General features: G+C 30.6%; 1 protein-coding gene across 1 annotated transcript in view; it reads left to right on the forward strand.

Annotated features, from left to right (window-relative positions):
• The window catches only part of LOC114270454 (3-epi-6-deoxocathasterone 23-monooxygenase CYP90D1), a 28,696-nt gene extending 23,589 nt beyond the window's left edge, over nt 1–5,107 (forward strand). The window contains exons 5-8 of the mRNA XM_082908666.1: nt 674–763; nt 963–1,148; nt 1,311–1,432; nt 4,763–5,107. Of these exons, the coding sequence (XP_082764792.1) occupies nt 674–763; nt 963–1,148; nt 1,311–1,432; nt 4,763–4,856 (492 nt within the window). The 3' untranslated portion in view covers nt 4,857–5,107. The remainder of the gene's footprint in view (nt 1–673; nt 764–962; nt 1,149–1,310; nt 1,433–4,762) is intronic.
• Nucleotides 5,108–16,907: the final 11,800 nt, after the last annotated feature.

The following is a 16,907-nucleotide window of genomic DNA, read 5'->3' on the forward strand; positions in this document are numbered from 1 at the left end:
CACCAATGGTCTGACACGACCATACAGTGTCTCCTATCCTTTTTATTTTTATGTATTTTCTTGTTTTGTTACTCTCTCCAAACTCAAGTTGGTTAGTTTCTCTCCTCCTTGAGTTTGCGGGGGGCTGTTAGAATTTCCCATCTTTACCTTCACCTACTCCACTACACACTCCACTTCACCTACCTCCACTTCACCACACACTCCACTTCACCTAACCCACTATCACCTCCACTACACCTACTACCACATTTTCTTCTATATATAGATTGTATAGGAATTGTAATTAATCAATCTTGTAATATATCAATCATCAATACATATTTCATTCTCTCTATTTTTCCATACATCAAAATTAACAGATCTAGAAAAAGTATATTGAATGATTAAGATTCATTTCAAATGTGAGTCTTACTATATAGAGTTAAATCTAAATTACCCGTCAATATTCTGACTAAATTTATGGTCAATTTTTCTTGTTTCTTAACTTCTCTACTTCTGTTATTGTATGTTAGATTGTGGTTCTTTTTACTTATACTTCTTTGAGTCATTTGGTTAAATTAATTTTCGGGTTATGAGGCCTAATCACAAGAGGTTGTTGATTACTAGATATATCATGTATTTTAAACAAATAATTGCTAACAATTTGGTGGTTTTATCTCTTGATAATTCTCAGGCGGAGAACTTGAAATTAAAGAGACTCAAAGATCAACTTGGAGAGCCGTTATGTTGGAGTGATTACTTATCTCTCTCATTCACACAAAATGTAAGTTCAAATTGATTCACCAAAAATTATAAAGAATAATAAAAATAAGTTTACAAGCATAGAAACCGATCACATACACCCCACTAACCAACTTGGCAAAATCTTATTCATTCATATGTATTTTGTATTTGATTCTATGACTGATTTCTTTATTCGCCATGCATAACTTACAATTTATGATTGTGAATGAATTAAATAGGTGATTACGGAAACTCTGAGGATGGGGAACGTAATTGTAGGGGTGATGAGAAAGGCAATGAAAGATGTTGAAATAAAAGGGTATTTAATTCCAAAGGGATGGTGTGTTTTCACATATTTTAGATCAGTCCATCTTGATGAAAATCTCTATGACTGGCCTTACCAGTTCAACCCATGGAGGTGGCAAGTAAGAGAAAGACTTTCTTTATTTTATAAATACATAAATTGATCACATAACTAGGCAGAAAACAATATATATAAATAGACAAAATTTCACACTCTGTTCTGTATTATTAGAATTGAGGATGCATTGTACTAATTAGTAACCCTATTGAGACAATCAATGTAGGATAAAGAAATGAACAATTGTAGCTTCACACCATTTGGAGGGGGACAAAGGCTATGTCCTGGGCTTGACTTGGCCAGGCTTGAAGCTTCCATCTTTCTCCACCATTTTGTTACTCAATTCAGGTAAAAGGCTGTGTCCTCACTCTCAATAATTGTCATCCATTCCGAATACGAAAATGATATTGTCACATGACAAATTTCACCAACTTTTTTTAAGGTATCGCACTTTGTTTTATTTGGAATTTTCACAAACAATTTTATGACCCGTATTTTTTATTTTCAGTGATTTGTTTTAACATTTTAATTTTTTTTTAAATTTTTACATTCATTTAAAAAATATGAAATTTGTGCATTTTTAAAAAAAAATTCATTGAATACACAAAAATAAGCACATTTTCGTATTTCGTTGTGTTCTACGATTTTTTTTTTAAAGATTTTTGTATTTTTAAGTGTATCTAGATTAAATAATCTAAAAATTAAAAAAATAATTAAAATGATAAAAAGTCACAAAAATAAAAAATAAATACAGATTGAAAACTCATAAAACTGTTTTTGAAAAGTTCAAACCAAATAGAGTGAATTTTTTTTTTTTTAATATGATGAGTCCTATGTATACAAATGACATTTATTATGTAAATATGTGTAGAAATTTTTATTTTTTTAAAAAAAAAAGAAATAATTCATGCGTTGGTATATAGTAGCCTTTTTTCAAATATGTGAACTTGTAAATACTCCTACAAAATAGTCATAACTTCATCTGAGTTCGAATTCTACTGAAAGGGTGAAAAATAAAGACTTACAAACATGGACTTATTGAAATATCCCATTGTCAATGAATGTAACTTTTAAAACAATTTTAATCCTATTTTCTATATAATTTTTATATAGAACATTCAATCAGATTAATGCGATTGTTTCATTTTTAAAATATAATAGGCCATCTCAATAAGTGTTTTAATTTAAAAAGATTAGAGTCAAACGCTACAATAGATTAGAGACAAAAATTTTAAGGATAAAATCAAATTTTAGGAATGGAATATTTTTAATTTCTAATAGTATTTTTAGAAACAAAATTGGATATTTTGTGATGAAAAACTATCTTTTTGGGACTAAATTTTTTTTGTCTTAAAAAGTTAACTTTTTTTTGTATCAAATTATTTTGTCCCTAAAATTGCATTTGTAAGTGATATTTTGAAAATTGTCACTCAAAGTTTTTTTTTGAACTTTTCGGGACAATTTCTTAGTGATGATAAGAATTGATCTTCAAATATTCTTTGTAACAAAATTTGCACTTTTAAAAATTAACAAAGAAATTAGTTTATAAAATTCTTATAGGTTATAGTGACATTTGACAGCTTTTAGAATGTATATTTTTCATGCAAATTCCTTCATTCTAGATCATCTCAAGAAAACATAATTTATATCATTTTTCATGATACAAATGGTTGATGATATTAGTTGGCATCCTTTTTCCCACTACAGTATATATATTTTTTGTAATGATTACAAAGACATGTAAATAAATCAAATAATTTGATTTTTCACTAGGTGTTAGTGAGCATTTATTTTATTTTGGAAGTATGTTTGAAAACACAGAATGTTATGTGAGCAGAGAGAACTAGATTCCACGGACTTCTCAGGCCAAGTAGGTCAGTAGTCTTTGATCACCAAACGGAAAAAAAACTGTCCTGAGAAAAAAATTAAAAAAATCAGACCATATATTCTGACATTTTTGGGCTCAAAAACCCTTGCTTTGTTAATTTAATTTTAATTCTAGAATATCTTTGCTTGTGCATTATTGACTACACATTAGATGTGTATTAAGGCTCATTTTGGCAACACAGTTAAAGTTAATTTTTTTATATTGACTTTTTTAGATTAGTTCATTTTTTTATTTTTTTGCAAGTTTTTTTATAAAAAAAAAAAATTTAAGAAGTCAATTTTTAGCCTACTTTTCAAAATAAGCCTAAGAATTGATATACTTAATCAGAATTAGTGAGACACGAAACATAAACAAGAAAATAAAAATCAAGTGCACACAAAAAAATTAAAAAAAGTTCACATTGGTTATGTTTATACTTGCTGTGATTTTTGTTATGATCAGAAAATTATAAAATATAGAGATAATCATTTCTCCCTCAGCAATAAATACATAAAAATTAAAATAACCTTATACAAGTATAAAAAAACTAAAATACTCTTATTCTAAAATTAAATGATGAGTGATCGGTATTTTTATCAGAATCAACACTATCCTAAACTTGTGTACTTGCAACATGACAAAGGGTGATGAGTGTGAATCAAAATCATGGAGGGAACATAGATATGCTCGCTTGACCTAACTCATCAATCTGTACACGTGATTCCACCAACACAGATCATTGAACGTGAACCATTCAATTTGTGGCCCATCTCTCCTCTAGGATAAATTATTTAGGAATGTTTTGAGAAGTTGGTAAAAAGTTGACTTTTGATTTTTTATCAAGTTTTTTGACTTTTTTAGAAAGTGATTTGGGAAGTTGGTAAAAAGCTAATTTTTGGCTTTTTAAATTAATATTTATTTATGGTACTAAATCAAAATAAAATGATCAAAATACCCTTACCGAACTTTGGAATTTAAGATAATTTGTTAACATGGAGGGTGTGCTCTTCCCAAAAGGGCACTTAGTAGGTCTGGTGTACTACGTTATCATATATGTTGATTTGGTATGTTAAATCAATAAATTTTTTAAAAAAGTGATAGTTATTGATAAAGTTAATAAAATTCCTTCGTGTATTGTGATTTTTTTTTTCTCTCTATCTATTGTTTCCATTGATCAGAAGCATTGCTGATGTAGAATGCCAGACCCATAAAATAACGTCTCCTCCTCTAGATTGAAAAACAATTAAGTACTCTTCAAGTGTTATGCGGTATTATTTACGTAACTCTTTCGATAAATAAGAAATTACAATACACTAAATATTTTGTATTTTAACTATCTTATCAAGATGAGTCCACATGTTTATTTGATAAAAAAATTTCGATACTCTCACATACCAAATTGACATGTCCAAGAAGTTTTGACTGGTCAAATTATGTACATAAAAATTGTAAGGTTCGTAAAATCTGATCAGGGTTGTACATTTCACCATGTAGTGATGAATCCAATTGATACATATATAGTGTTCAGTTTGTGAAATCTGATCAGTACTGGTAACTTAATTTTGAGTACTGATGTATTACTTTTGAGTTTATTTGAACTCTAATATATATATAGATATATTCTTTTTACTATTGTCACTAGTGAGGGTGTTTTATGCCTGCTTTTATGTCTTTTTTTGCTCCACTTTTTCTTTTTCTTTTTTTGTTGGTGGTGCTTTTTGACCTAAAAAACTGTCAAAAAATTGGCGTGAAAAAATAATTTATGAGATTTATATGTTTATATAATTTTTTTTTATAATAAATAAATGCAGATGGGTTGCTGAGGCTGATTCAATTGTCAACTTCCCAACAGTAAGAATGAAGAAGAGAATGCCAGTTTGGGTCAAAAGGAGAAGAGAAGTTTGAGGAGCATTTCCCATAAGCTACTTTTTTTTAAGGGCACTCCTTAAAAATAATGACACTATTATAAGACAAAATACCCAACCCCACAAATGACAGGTTAAAAAGGTTGGCTCTGCACTCCACACGTGTGGGAGGGTCCATATGAAGCTGACTCATTTTGTCCCATTTCTTAGGCATTACACATAGATAGGTATATATTTATGGAACAATTGTATTTAAGTCGAAATAATTTAAAATAATTATATTTTTTTGGATGTGCAAGTCAAAATAAGTGAGATTTGTGTCTCATATCTAAGCTTTCACTTGTATTGGACACAGGCTCACTTCTACTTTCATAAAAATATAATTATTTTGAATTATTACCATCTAAATGCTCTTTTTCTTGTATTTTATGGGGACTCACAATTTTTTTTCCTAAGTGTTTTGGCAAATGCTAAAGAGTCCCTGTAAGGCATTGTTCAAAGTTGGGATTAAGGCTTCTTTTTTTTTTTGTTGGGGGGGGGGGGGAGGGGTTGGATTAGAATCAGTTTACTTTTTCGTACGTTTAAAATCAGTTTCCGACGTAGGCCTAAGTTAAAAGGTGAATTTATTTTAGTAAAAAGTGCATTCAATTCGATGAAAGTATCTTGTATTTTTCAAACCTTTTTTTTAGTCATTTTCTTATATCATATGTGCATTTGTTCACTAATTCTTGTAGCCACTCGATATTTTTTCTTTAATTTTTTTTATCATATTTCGTTTATTTTCTCATGTATTATCAATTATTATTATATTATATTTTTTTTTTGATGGATTCTCATGTATTATCATTGAACAAATATGAATAATAAGATCATTTAATGATACATGACATTACATATAAAATATCATCATCATCATAATTCAGTGTGTTGTGTAGAAATGCAATTAAAAGTGACCAATATTAGAGCTTTCTGCTAGGCAGTCATCACTGTATTTAAAAAGATTAAATTCTGTTGTGTACAAAACAACAATAAGAATATAAAGAAATAAAGAAAATGAGAGAATTTATTTGATTACAAAAATCAAACTCGAAATAAAAATAAATAAATAAAATCACAGATTTTATTTTGTTACAAAAACAAAATAAAATCTGATTAAATAAACAAATAAAAAATAGAATAAAATTAAACAACTTACTTGGTTAATTTATTTGAAAAATTTTTCTGATCAAGTCCAGTGTTTAACACTGTGTCCTTAAGACAGATTCGTCCTCTCCACGGTGCTTTCAGAATTTGGACGTCTATCTCCCAGGATGAAATGATCTTACCACAAACAATAGCAGCACTACAAATTGTTTGTCTTACGAACACACTAAGTGTTTACACTCTTTCTTTCAGAAATAAAATGCAGCAAAATGCAGAGATTTAAAGCAGATGATGGAGTATGAAAATTGGAGGGAAATCCAAATGGGAGGCTAGTCTATTTATAGATGTAAAGGTGATTCTTGGTTTTGAATTGAACAGGTATGAAACCTGTTAGTTTCAAATTTAAACAGATTTGAATCTGTTGGGTTAATAAATCAAACAGATAAAAAACGGGAAGGGCTCTGTTTGGATGAGCAATAAATCCAAACCAGTTTAATTCTGTTTGAAAACGGGAAGGGCCCTGTTTGGATGTACAGAAAATCCAAATCAGTTTAATTCGAATTATGGATTTTATTTTACCAAAAAATAAAATAAAATTAAATTCAAATGTTTTTGGCCCAAAAAGATTAGAAGCCCAACCCAACCACGCACCCGCCCCCAAGCCCAGCTCGGCCCGCGTGCGCGTGTGTGGTGATTTTTGGGTCCAATGGGTCTAGCCCATAACCTCTCCCTCTAAAACACTTGGGTACCCCTTGGGGCACGCCCCAAGTATCTCACCCTAAGCCTTATAAATTCAAATGTTTTTGACCCAAAAAGATTAACAGCCTCTTTCCACAAAGGTGCTTCAGGACCTGTCATTGCTGCCTTAAAGCTTTGAGTTTCATTTTCTAACAAGTATGTCAGAAAATCTGGACCAAAGGATTTTGATGTTCTCGCTCTTTTACTTCGTCTTGGTTCATCATTAGTTAAATCCTGTTGGTCGAGACTATTACTAGTCTCTTTTGTTTGATTGTCATTAGTCTCTTGACTTTGTGTACAATCATAAGTTCTTTTCTGTGAACTTAATTCCTGTCCTTTCTTGTAAGGAAAGACATGTTCAAAAAACACAGCATTCCTTGACTCTATAATAGTGTTCACATTTATATCAGGTATTTCTGATTTATAAGTCAGAAACCGATATGCACTACTATTCTGAGCATAACCAATAAACACACAGTCTATTGTTTTTGGTCCAATCTTAGTCTTTTTAGGAACAGGAACTTCAACTTTTGCCAAACACCCCCACACTTTTAAGTATTTGTAGGAAGGCGATCGACCTTTCCACAATTCATAAGGAGTGCTGTTGGTTTTCTTGTGGGGTATTCTATTAAGAACATAATTAGCAGACAATATTGCTTCCCCCCACAAGTTCTGTGGTAAGCCTGAACTTAGTAACATGGCATTCATTATTTCTTTTAGGGTTCTATTCTTCCTTTCAACAATTCCATTTTGCTGTGGAGAATAAGGGGCTGTAGTTTGGTGAATAATGCCATGTTGTGCACAAAATTCATTTAATGGTGCATCATATTCACCACTCCTATCACTTCTAACCATTTTAATGGTTTTACCAAGTTGATTTTCAACTTCTGTTTTGTAGAGTTTAAACATTTCTAAGGCTTCATCTTTACTTCTAAGTAAATAAACATAACAATATCTTATGCAATCATCGATAAATGCTATGAAATACTTTTTGCCACCTCTAGTTTGAATAAATTTTAAATCACATACATCAGTATGAATTAATTCTAGAGGTTCGGTTTTTCTTTCAACCGATTTAAATGGAGCCTTAGTTAGTTTCGCTTCTACACAAATTTCACATTCATGATTAGGATTAATTTCAAACTTTGGTATATGATCTAAACCAATTAATCTACGCAAAGTATCAAAATTCACATGTCCTAATCTACCATGCCATAAATTTGACTCAAGAATATAAACAAAAGATGTGTTATTCTTATTCATAGCAACTTTTGGTACAACTGTCATTACATTCAACTTAAAGAGACCATCACTCATGTATCCCTTACCAACATACATACCACTCTTTGTTAATACAAATTTATCAGACTAAAAAACAAGCCTAAAACCATTTTTACTTAACAAAAAACCAGAAACTAAATTCTTTCGGATGTTAGGTACATGCAGTACATTGTTGAGGGTCAGTTCTTTCCCTGATGTCATCTTCAAAATAACTTTTCCTTGTCCAGCCACAGTAGAAGTAGAAGAATTTCCCATGAAAAGTTGTTCACCATTTGTAGCCTCATTGTAGGTAGTGAACATTTTCTTGTCCGCACGTATGTGACGAGTTGCTCCAGTGTCAACCCACCACTCTTTGGGATTTCCAACCAAGTTAGCCTCAGACACCACAGCAGAAAGGTTGATGTCATTCACTCCGTCAGAGATGTAATCCAATTCTGTTACATTAGCCTGATTGGTGGTCTTCTTACTTGTACTTCCATGATCCTTCTTAGGACGGCGGCAGTCAGAAGCTCGATGTCTAGTTTTGCCACAGTTATAGCATTTTCCTTTGAACTTCTTGCTACTATCGCCTTGTTTAGGACCATCTCCAGTAAACTTTCTCTTTTTGTTATGTGGTTTATGAACTTGTTCTACCACATTAGCCTTGGACTCAATGGGATTTTTCCCATTCCTCTTTTCAGCCTTTCGGTTATCTTCTTCAATTCTTAATCTTACAATCAATTCATCCATAGTCATCTCTTTGCGTTTATGTTTTAAATAATTTTTGAAATCTTTCCAAGCCGGTGGTAACTTTTCCACTAAAGCAGCGACTTGGAATGACTCGCTAAGAGACATACCTTCTGAATGAATATCATGCAAAATTATTTGAAAACTTTGAACTTGAGATATTACCGTTTGGGAGTCTACCATAACAAAGTCCAGAAATTTACCGATGACAAATTTCTTCGTGCCGGCATCTTCTGTCTTGTATTTCTTCTCCAAAGAATCCCACAATTCTTTTGCTGTTTTCAGAGGACTGTATACATTATACAGCATATTGTCAAGGCCATTTAGAATGTAGTTTCTGCACAAGAAATCTGAATGTTTCCAAGCATCTACAGCGGCAACAACTTGCCGATCACTTTCACCCTCTTTAAGTGCTGGAGCCTCTTCATGGAGAAACCGGGCCAAATTAAGAGTTGTAAGATAGAACAGCATCTTCTGCTGCCATCTCTTAAACTCGGTACCGTTAAATTTTTCCGGTTTTTCTCCATGATTGATTGGTACATGAACATGGTTCTGGATAGGAACCGATGTAGGTGTAACAATAGGAGTACCACTGCCAGATGCAGTTTCAGTTGCAGTAGCCATAATCTCTGATTACAAAAATCAGAAAAAATTAAGACACAAATTAATTTTCTAGTTACTAAAACCAGAAAATAAATTATAACAACAAAATAATTTTTATTTTCCTTGTTACTAAAACTAGAAAAATAAAATATCACAATAATTTTCTGTAATACCAATTAATATTCTGCAATTGTTAATGACACCAGTATATTACTACTAATTGTCAAAGAAAAGAGACAGTATATTACTACTATCTGTCAAATAGCATAAATCACTATTTGTTTTTCCAACCAGAATATTACTTTGAAAACACAGAAAATTAAATACAATGAAGATACTCAAAAAGGATTCTGTCTTAAGATTGTTAGGCAATCTTCACTGTATTTAAAAAGATTAAATTCTGTTGTGTACAAAACAACAACAAGAATATAAAGAAATAAAGAAAATGAGAGAATTTGTTTGATTACAAAAATCAAACTCGAAATAAAAATAAATAAATAAAACCACAGATTTTATTTTGTTACAAAAACAAAATAAAATCTGATTAAATAAACAAATAAAAAACAGAATAAAATTAAACAATTTACTTGGTTAATTTATTTGAAAATTTTTTCTGATCAAGTCCAGTGTTTAACACTGTGTCCTTAAGACAGATTCGTCCTTTCCACGGTGCTTTCAGAATTTGGACGTCTATCTCCCAGGATGAAATGATCTTACCACAAACAATAGCAGCACTACGAATTGTTTGCCTTACGAACACACTAAGTGTTTACACTCTTTCTTTCAGAAATAAAATGCAGCAAAATACAGAGATTTAAAGCAGATGATGGAGTATGAAAATTGGAGGGAAATCCAAATGGGAGGCTAGTCTATTTATAGATGTAAAGGTGACTCTTGGTTTTGAATTGAACAGGTATGAAACCTGTTAGTTTCAAATTTAAACAGATTTGAATCTGTTGGGTTAATAAATCAAACAGATAAAAAACGGGAAGGGCTCTGTTTGGATGAGCAATAAATCCAAACCAGTTTAATTCTGTTTGAAAACGGGAAGGGCCCTGTTTGGATGTACAGAAAATCCAAATCAGTTTAATTTGAATTCTGGATTTTATTTTACCAAAAAATAAAATAAAATTCAAATGTTTTTTGCCCAAAAAGATTAGAAGCCCAACTCAACCACACACTTGCGCCCAAGCCCAGCCCAACCCGTGCGCGCGTGTGTGGTGATTTTTAGGTCCAATGGGTCTAGCCCATAACCTCTCCCTCTAAAACACTTGGGTACCCCTTGGGGCACACCCCAAGTATCTCACCCTAAGCCTTATAAACCCTTTCAAAACTTCCCACCAAATCAATGTGGGACAAGCCAATTTACAACCTTAAGGAATTTCCGCCATAACTCCATTTCAATGGAACACACTTTGGCTTCAATTTCCCATTCACTCGGTAATGGTTTTGAGCAACCAAATATACCACGTGAATCACAACGCGGCATAGAACGCGTTACCACTTTGACCCGAGTAAAACGATGCTCGGGACCTACCTAAAAAATAGACCAAACTTGAAAAAAAAATTCTGATTTTACCCAAAATTTTTCTACCATTTCCAACACTTTCTGTTGCGAGACAAATAGTTGACTGTGTGCATAGGGTCCCATCATTATTGATAAACCAACCTTTTGATATTTGCCATTTATTTGATAAATGCAACTTGTGAGACACATGTATGCAACTACCCCAATTAATTTGAGTTGTGTAATGGTTGGGGTGCCAAAAATCTCAACCTTATATTAGGTTTAAAAGAAATTTTTGAGAAATGAGAAATAATTGAGAAATTTAATTTTTGTGTTCACCCTTACATTAGAATTTTAAGAAATTTTTGTTTGGTAATGATTGTGACACATTTAGTTTTGTTTAATTTCACCCCTTGTGCAATATTTTTGTTTATTTTTTTTTGTGGTGCACTTTTTTGTTTATTTTTGTAACTCACATGGTTAGTAACTAGTTGAAGGAGTCATAGGATGACTCATAAACATTAAAGTGTATTTTTATGGATAGTAAGTAAAGCCTTAACATAGGGCCTGTTATATATTTTCTTTAGTAAAAAGAAAAAATGAAAAAAAAAAAGGAGCAAAGTTTGCTTTCATAGATAATTATTCAAATTACATATTAAAAATTTACCTAAATAGATGATAAATTCTAGTTTACAATAAGGGAAAAACCCAAAATAATATAAAATTATAATAACAAATAAAAATTAAACAAAAAATTTGTTTAGACTTAATTTAAGAGGAGATAGCTCCCCTCAAGACTTCATCATCTCCCTATCCCTGCAGACTTAATTTCGTGAGCTCCATGAGACCCATAAAGGTATTTCGAATCTTTCATCTCGTAATCCTTCAAGGGAAGAACATATATGAATTTTTTTTTAAAGCTTTTTTGGACATTGATAGACAAATTAACTAATCGTGTTTTGTTTTATAAAATGAACGGTAAATATGATTTTAAACTAAAACCGTCCACTTTGTAAAATAAAATACTGTAAGTTACTATGTCTATTGATATCCAATCAAACTAATTTTTTATTTATATATTCTTCTCTTTAAAAATCACAAGATGAACGTTTCAGATTACCTTTGTAGGTCTCGTGAGATCCATGAAATAAAGTCCTAAGAGGTATGGAGATGATAGAATCTTGAAAGGAGCTACTTCCAATTTAAAGATGATGGCCGTGTTTGGTTTCTTTTTCATAAGAAAAAAAAAATCAAAAAGTTTTTTTTTAAAAATGGAAGCTAATTTCATTAAAAAAAAATCAAAAAGATATTTTAAAAATTTTTAAAATTATTTATGACATTCTAAAAGATAAAATAATATAAAAATGATAAGTATTTTGTATTTTTTTTTTGTTTCTTTTACCAAATTAAATTGTAGTTTTTCAGAAGAAAAAAAAAATCTGAAATAAGTTTATATGAAAACCAAACCAAACATGATTGATATTTTTTTTCCACCCTAAATTTCAATAGAATTTTGGAACATTAGATGATTCTGTATGCCTTACTTAGGATTGTCCTTCCCTCTTAAATTCAACTCTCACTTACACAAATCTCATTCGAAATCTTGAGCTGCAAATAAAGGTGTTGGACACGAAAAAAATAAATAAATAATAAAAAAATCTACAAATCACCCACAACTAGGTTAGAGCCATTTCGAGAAGTAAGAAAAAATTTAGTTTATTGGCTTATTAACTTATTTGAATCATATTACCTCTTCATTCTTTTTGCACATTTTTTTTTTAAAAAAAATCAATAAATTAATCTTTTGAAAAATTTACCTATAAATCCCTTCTTGAGAAACGGTGATTGATTTAGTCTTAAGAATTTTCTTATAGACTAATTAGTCTCATTGATTTTGGAAAGGTAGATTTAATATACTATTTAAAAATTAGATTTTATGGTTATACCTTTATTTCTATTATGTTCATTCTCTCTCTCTCTCTCTCTCTCTCTCTCTCTTATTTTTTGGTGCTAGAAAGGTAAGGTACATAATATATGGGAATCAAATTTGAGAAGAATTTTTATATAAAAATCTTTTTTATTTGGAAAATATTTCAAAATGAATACAAAAACGACTTAAAATATGAGATTCTTTAAACATTCTAAAAGGATGTGAGATTTTTCAAACATTTCAAAAAGGAGTACAAAAACTACTTGGTAAGTTTTCACCAAATATATAATTTCAAACTTTAATACTTCAATGTAACACTCAAACATACACTTCAATGTAACACTCAAAAAAATCTTAGTGCAGTACCCTAATGTAACACATAAAAAAACTCCTTACTGTACTTTTCTAAGCGTAACACTCCAATATAACACTTTAAAAAAACTCTTTAGTTTAACACTCTATGTAACACGCACAAAAGTTACTTATTGTAACACTCTAATGTAATACACAAAAAAACACTTTAGTGTATTTTTTCTAAATATAACACTCTAATATAATATTTTAAAAAAACTCTTTAGTGTAACACTCTAATGTAACACACACAAAAACTCTTTAATGTAACACTCTAAAGTAACACACAAAAAAAAAAAAACTTTTTAGTATATTTTTTCCAAATGTAACACTCTAATATAATACTCTAAAAAAACTCTTTAGTGTAACACTCTAATGTGACAAACAAAAACTTCTTAGTGTAGCATTCTAATGTGACACACAAAAAAATTCATTAGTGTACTTTTTCCGAACATAACACTTCACCAAAAAAATTCCTTAATGTAATATTTTAATGTAACACAAAAAAAAAACGCTTTGATGTACTTTTTCCAAATGTAACACTCAAATGTAACCAAAAAAAAAAAAATCTTTGTGTACTTTTTCTAAACGTAACAATCTAATATAACATTAAAAAAGAAAGAATGTGAGATTCTTCAAACCATTCTAAAAGGAGTACAAATGTTCCTTAGTAAGTTCTAGGCAAATGTATAATTTCAAACTATGAATGTTACGTTTGTAAAAAGTACAATAAGTAATTTTTTTAATGTTTTTGTGTGTTGCATTGGAATATATTACATTGCAGTGTTACATTTGCTATTACACTAATTGGAGTGTTACGTTTAGAAAAAGTATACTAAAAAGTTTATTTATTTATTTGTTATATTGGAGCGTTACGTTTGGAAAAAGTACACCAAAGAGTTTTTTCTTTAAATATTACGTTGTTACGTTTGAGAAAAGTAAACAAATGAGTTTTTTAGTGTGTTATATTAAAATATTACGTTATTGGAGTGTTACATTAAAGTGTTAGGTTTTTGTTCGTAATGTGAGATTTATTCTAAAATGAGGGAAAATTCAAAACTTCTATAATACAAATTGCTCAAATGCGTAATTTTATATTTTGAAAAACCTATTTTTATCTCTAAAAAATTAAACTCAAACATATAAATGAGTACCTTTTTATATAATTTTACTTTAATAAGACCTTTGAATTCATAAAAAAAAATAAAAAGAATAAATAATTTATAAAATCACATTTATAATTTATCGATACTTCAACCTAATTTTTTTCTTACTTTTCAAAACAAACCTTAATCATTTATTGCACATATTGTTAGGTTTCAATGTATCATATGTGGGTTGTCTTTGTCAGCATATTAAACTTGTGGTTTCAATAAAAAATAATGAAAAGTGAGATATTCTTTTGAGTAATCTTTCAAAAAGGTTAATTAACTTTTGTCTCCAGCCCCATCGCCGAAATGCTGTCGTTTTAAAATCTTTTTAAGCAACGATTGGTTTTGAGTATATTGTGCGTTCAACGTTGTAATCGTGTTTGGTTCGAAAAACAAAAAGGGCCTTGCTACATCCAATAAAAATACGGGAAAATCGGTCTAGGGTCCCTCCTCTACTTTTCGTAATGGAAGAGATCCACAAAATTATTTTTTTGATGTCTAAGGTCCCTAAACATATATCAGAGAAAATTGACTTTGTCTCTCTCTCTCTCTTTTCTGCTCACACATCAATGGACCACCAACAACAAAAACAACCACCACCACCACCACTCTATCTCATCTTCTTCACTCTGTCTCTCTTCACCACAGTTTACAAAAAAGCAAGAGATCGGTACTTGCACTTCTCTCTCTTCTTCTTCTTTTTCTCCTAGCTTACAATGTTGTCACTGTATTCTCCTTTCAAGTCCATTTTCTGGCCAAAATCCCGCTAGAATCACCCAATTTTTTCTTGAAAAATGTCGCGGGAAAATCAGCGAAATGGTGGTCTTCTTTGACTAAGCTTTCTTCTATTGTGATGTATGCTATCAAGGAAGAAAACCCACTTTTTATCCCGAAGACCCACTTGCCGATTTTGTAAAACTAGCACAATTTGGTGGTTCTTCGAAACGATTTTGTGGTGTTTTCGCCGAAAAGGATGCGAAGAGAAAACAAAATGCATCGTTTAGTATGGTTAAGCTCATTCCTTCGCTTCCTAGAATTTCTCTGGGTATTTTTTTTATTTTGCGTACTACGTCAACTCCTGGGAGAAAAAAATGTGTTTATATTGCTTCTTTATGATTGTCCACATGAAGAGGAAAAGAGGTGTGGAAAAGTAGAAGCTGGTTGAAAATTGTTCCTGTCTAGCTTGTTGTTTAGACTTCATCTCTTACTAAATTATCTTATTGGATTATGTATTTCTTTGGAAAAGGCAAAGAATTTCTCTGGCAGATTTCCAGAATTTCTTTGGAGAATTTCTCTGGGTCCAAAGAAATTCTAAGGGTATTTTGTTATTTTGCGTACTGCTTCAACTCATGGGAGAAAAAATGTGTTTATATTGCTTCTTTATGATTGTCCACAAGAGGAGGAAAAGAGATGTGAAAAAACAGAAGCTAATCGAAAAGCAGCCAAAGGTTCAAATTCTAAGGCAAGCAACTACTTATTTTCCTTTTGTCATTAGTGGACCTTGCGTGGATGTATTTAGATAATGTGATCGTTCAATATCTTCTTCACTATTTTTTTTAATCATTTTATAATCTTTTCTTTCTTTCTTTTTTATTTTTTTGATGCGATTGTTCCTGTCAAGCTCTGAGTTGAAGTGTCCAGAGAAATTTCAAAGACCAAACACAGAATTTCTCTGGGTTGTTGTTGTTGGTTTTTTTTTTTTTTTTTTTTTGGCGATGCAGAAAATTTCTCTGGTTTTAAATCTAGAGAAATTCTATGGTGATGAGATTTTCTCTGTGAATATGTATCCAAGTCACCGCAAGATCGATTGGTTCTATAGTGGATAGAATTTTGAAATTTTTTCTGAAATTTTTTATGTGATTTGTTCAGAGAAATTTGAAATTTTCTCTGTGATGTCCAGATAAATTTTCTGGATAGAATTTTCTTTGAAAATTTGATTTGGAATCTGATAAAAAGCTTCATAGTTTTAATATAGGGAAGCATTCCTACTTAAAGACTTGTGCCACAATTAGGGCATTTGGGTCTCCGGAGTCGAGTGGCAGTAAAGATGGTAACAACAGTAGCAACAATAGTGGAGGATCAAACTCACGGCAGAGAAATTTGAAATTTCTCTAGAGTCCATGAAAGGCTAAGGAAAATTTCTCTGGATCAATTTTCTCTGTCTTGAATTTTCTCTGGACCAATTTTCTCTGGATTGATGTTGAAGGACCTTAGACATCATGAAAATATTTGATGTCCTTTATATTGTAAAATCATAATATCAGGGACCTTAAAAAAAATACCCCTAAAAATACCCCCTCTAATCCCCCTAATTTTCATATCAAGTAAAAAAAAAAAAAAAAAAAAAAAAGAAGTGTTGTCCAAATTGAAAATTAGGGGGATTTGGGGGTATTTTTAGGGCTTCAAATCATTTTCCAAACAAAAAAAAAATTGTAATCGTGTCGATTTTGCCGATCTTCACGCTTTCACTTTTCTCTTCCATAATAAAAATCTTTTCATAAAAAATAAAAAATGTTATTATTATTAAACATTATGTAATTAATAAGTGAGGTTATTTATGTGGTATTTTGGTTTGTTTTAGTTATATTTTTTTATGTTTTTATTTATTATGAAAAAACGTATAAAAAAAATAAAGAAGTGATGTGATTTAAATAATTCAAT

The sequence above is a fragment of the Camellia sinensis genome, chromosome 15 (assembly GCF_055761805.1).
Source record: "Camellia sinensis isolate YWXY chromosome 15, ASM5576180v1, whole genome shotgun sequence".
Classification (NCBI taxonomy): Eukaryota; Viridiplantae; Streptophyta; class Magnoliopsida; order Ericales; family Theaceae; genus Camellia; species Camellia sinensis.